The sequence below is a fragment of the Octopus bimaculoides genome, chromosome 16 (genome assembly GCF_001194135.2).
Source record: "Octopus bimaculoides isolate UCB-OBI-ISO-001 chromosome 16, ASM119413v2, whole genome shotgun sequence".
Classification (NCBI taxonomy): Eukaryota; Metazoa; Mollusca; class Cephalopoda; order Octopoda; family Octopodidae; genus Octopus; species Octopus bimaculoides.
Window position 1 is genome coordinate 34102626 of NC_068996.1, and position 4135 is coordinate 34106760.

The 4135-nt window shown below is 35.4% G+C and overlaps 1 protein-coding gene across 6 annotated transcripts in view; it reads right to left on the reverse strand.

The window, feature by feature from the left end:
* LOC106882168 (uncharacterized) overlaps positions 1–4135 on the reverse strand; it is a 76250-nt gene that overhangs the window by 3187 nt on the left and 68928 nt on the right. For all 6 annotated transcript variants that reach the window (XM_014932750.2, XM_014932752.2, XM_014932755.2 and 3 more), the window contains one exon: positions 1676–1780. In XM_014932750.2, coding sequence (XP_014788236.1) covers positions 1676–1780 — 105 coding nt within the window. The remainder of the gene's footprint in view (positions 1–1675; positions 1781–4135) is intronic.

Consider the following 4135-nt stretch of genomic DNA (forward strand, 5'->3'; position numbering starts at 1 on the left):
AAGGTTAGTAAGGTTGGAATAACCCATCTAAGGGATAAAAATATCTGTTACACTACTGGTATAATTATCTATGTTAACCCTGGACATACATATGCAAGCATATTATGCAAGCATATTATGCTCATAGGATACAAGTAATGACAAAGATAAACATGAGTTTATCAGGAATCAAATTTAAAGTAAACAGGAAATGGAGAAATATTGATCAACAACAATTGACTAACATCGATTATTACTTTTTAATACAAATAGACTTTATCCCATCTAACAGCTGTTTCTGCTTCCAATGCTCCATGGTGTTGCCAGGATGTCCTTCCTAATTCCAACCACTCTACAGAATGCGCTAGGTGCTTTTTACATGGCACCATCACCAGTGCTTTTTAAGTGGTACCAGTGCTTTTTATGTGGCACCAGCACCCCCAGTCATTTGTTCATTCTCCATTAGGTTTTTTGCCCACAGCTAGTGTGGGTTAAGATACAGCCTGATGCTCTTCATGCTGCCAACTCTTACCTGTTTTTTCAAGTAAGGGACATTTTATTACAAGAATTTAATCTATTTTACAGAGAATTGAATGTTCATATTTACTAGGAAAATCGAATATAGTTTGCTTGGTTGCTAGCATCAATTCTGTTCAAATTGCTTCATTATTACTGGCTAATGAATTAAGTGAAAATCATTTTCGCTATAAATCAATAAATAAAGAGTTATTAGCAATTTAAATTTGAAAATTTTGATAATTTTAGTCAATCGTAAGCCACAGACACAAGCAGAACATGAGAACTCTTTTGTCTGTGAGAAAGCACCTGCCTGTGTACTGTTGGAAATTTTTACTGTCTGATTATGGCAGCAAGTTATTGTAACCTCACTTCTCTGATGGAGACACTGAAAACAACAGGATACTGTGTTGTACCTTCCAGAATAGTTGGCAAGTGCCAGAGCATACCGTTGAGGTTTGAACGCCATAATATAAGTGGCAGGATATTGCAAAAGAAGCATGATTAAAGAGTGTGGAGGGGAAGGAGTCTGTGGTGAAAACTTGGGTATATATAGAGTCAGTGTGTGTGTGTGGGGGGGGGGGCTATCAGATAGCAATGAAACAGAGGAATAGAGTTGTGAGGACAGAACTGGGGAGTGAGAGCTTGGTATAGTGTATGAAGGAGGAAATGTGAGGAAGAGAAGAGATGAAGAAATGTAGATTGGTTTGTTGGGGTAGGGTGTGTGAAAAGTTTTCTTGTTAAGTACGGGTGGAACACAAAGGTTTGGGGCTTGCAGATAGCAATGATACAGTGAGTCAGGGTGTGTGGATGGAACATACAGGTCAGAAGCTAGTGGAGAGCAATGATACAGTGGCACAGGACCAAGAGGACAGGATTAGGGAGTGGGAGGTAAGAATAGTGCATGAAAGAAGAGAAGTGAAGAAGAAATGTGGAGATGTATAATGTGTGTGTGTGTCTATACCTGTGTTTGTTCCCACCACTGCTTGATGACTGGTGATGGTGTGTTTATGTCCATGTAATTTAGTGGTTCACCAAAAGAGATCAATAAAATAAGAACCAAGCTTAAAAAATAAATAAGTACTGGGGTCGATTTATTTGACTAAAAATTCCTCAAGGTGGTGCCCCAGTATGGATGCAGTCTAAGAATTGAAACAAATAATAGATAAAAGATACATACGTTTTTCTGCATGGCCTCCAGGTAATTTCCATTTTGCCAGCTCTGAAAAAGTTTCTTTAATAACAAGCAGTTGATTTCTTTCATTAACAACAAAACCAGCAACACCTGAAAAAAAATACACACAAAAGAATATATGTAAAAAAAGCAAATAATTTATAACATTATCATTTTGATGTCTGTATCCTTTTTTCTTTTCAGATAATTTTCGTCATCTTCAATATGTTTTTGACACAACATTTTAATGAGTATTCTCTCCTATAGACTATAGTTTTCAGGTGTTATTACTAAAAAACAAATATATATTGGTACTGATTTGAAACTTGTCAGTCAAGTCTATGAGGAGCTCAGGCTTTTATGATAACCATTCTATAGTAGAAATAAAACAGTCACAACTTAGCTCAACTTTGAAGTTTCCTCCTGGATTGGACATCAGTCTGCTACAAAGTTAACCCCAGCTGCTACTGTTGATAGCAACAATTTCCAGTTGAATAGATTGAAGTAATGTGAAATAAGGTGTCTAGGGACACAACACATAGCCTTGTCTAAGGGTTGAACCCACCACATTATGATCTTGAGCCCAACATTCTAACAACTAGGCCATGCTTTGTGAGACAGATTAGTTTTATCCTACTAATGCACTGTGTGTGAGACATCTGATGTAGATAATAGTTGCAGGTGTAGAATCTGAGTGTACTTCATCATGGTCATGCTCATTACCCACTAGTCATTGGCAGTAGATGCCAGCAATATCAACTCTAAGGACTGACCCAAGAAACCAAGAAATGGCCCATCAGGAGAGTTCCTTCTTTTTTTTCTTACAAATCAAAAACATAAAAGGGATATCTATACATTCTTATATTTGTCTCACAGTGATAGTTACTCATTTTAAAATTTATTTCAATCTTTCTGATACACACTTTATTGTGCATCACACACACTCTCACTCTTTCTTTCTCATGTGCATGCACACACACTCTCACTCTCTCTCATTCTCACATACATGCACACACACAAAATTTCTGCATGTGTAGTGTATGTATATAATATATGCATGCATATGTGTGATATGTGTGTAATGATGTTTCATTTATCATGTTTACATTCTTCGCTTCAAATCAGTATGTTATTAATCTTAATATTTTTAATATATTCTTAAACAATATCTATTTCTGCCTCAATCACCACTAGTTCTTTATTTTCCCCTTCTACAGTTAGTTAAGTAAATTCTTCCTAGTAATGCCACACTGGTCGTTGTTTATACCATTAGTAACTTCAACTAAGTATTTCTGATCTTCTTGTAAGCGTGCACATTATTATTGTTATTTCTCCACTAAATATCCTGTACCTTGTTTTACCATTAACTTGCATTATTATCCGTACAATAATATAATAATATATTACTAGGCTACGATGCTTTATTTATTTTTTATATTTACTTTCTTCACTTTATATTAGTATTTCATTTGTTTTTTCCTTAAGGAGAAAAGATTTTTTATATTTAATGAACTCTCTTGGTTCTCTCCCTTCCTCCACATTTGAATTAACTTATAGTTTACGGCTTCAGTTTACTTTACTGTGATCTTTTTTGCCCTCCTCCCCCCATTTTAATAATTTAATTTAAACCTTTAGTATAGCGTTTACAGCCCCCTCCCTTTATAACTCTATGTAAACAAGCATTCTTACTTCTAACGGTCACTTACTTGGCCATGCAACATTATAACTCGTAAGTTACCTCATCATTTCGCATTTGTCTTGCTTCTATATGTTGGTTCCCTGATGATGAATTTATGTGGAATTCCAGCAGCTCTTGCTTCTTTGGAGTAGAGTACACATATATTTTGTTGAAAACATGTGTAGGAATTAAAGGAACCTTTATTTATATGCGTTTTGCTCCATTTATTGTTATATATATATATATATATATATATATATATATATGTACACACACACAACTATATCCGTATGTATGTCCATAGACACACACTCATATATATATATACATATCTACGTATCTATCTATATCTATATAAATACAAACATGCCTATATCTATCCATATGTGTGTGTGTGCTTACAAGTGAAAAAAAATTCCTCAATGAAATTAATTTATTTGTTAATTTGCAACTGATGTCTAATTTCATATGTTTGGTTCTTCAGGTCATCATAATACAAAAGTTGCAACTTCCATTTGTTTAACATTTATGGCAAAACCATAAACGTATAGGCACAGGCATGGTTATGTGGTTAGAAGCTTGCTTTCCAACTACATGGTTCCAGGTTCACTCCCACTGCATGGCACATTAGGCTTGAGCAAGTATCTTCTACATTAGCCTCAGGCCGAGCACAGCTTTGTGAGTGGATCTGGCAGATGGAAACTGAAACAAGCCCATTATTTGTGTGTGTGTGTGTGTGTGTGTGTGTGTGTGTGTGTGTGTGTGTGTGTGTGTGTGTGTGTGTGTGT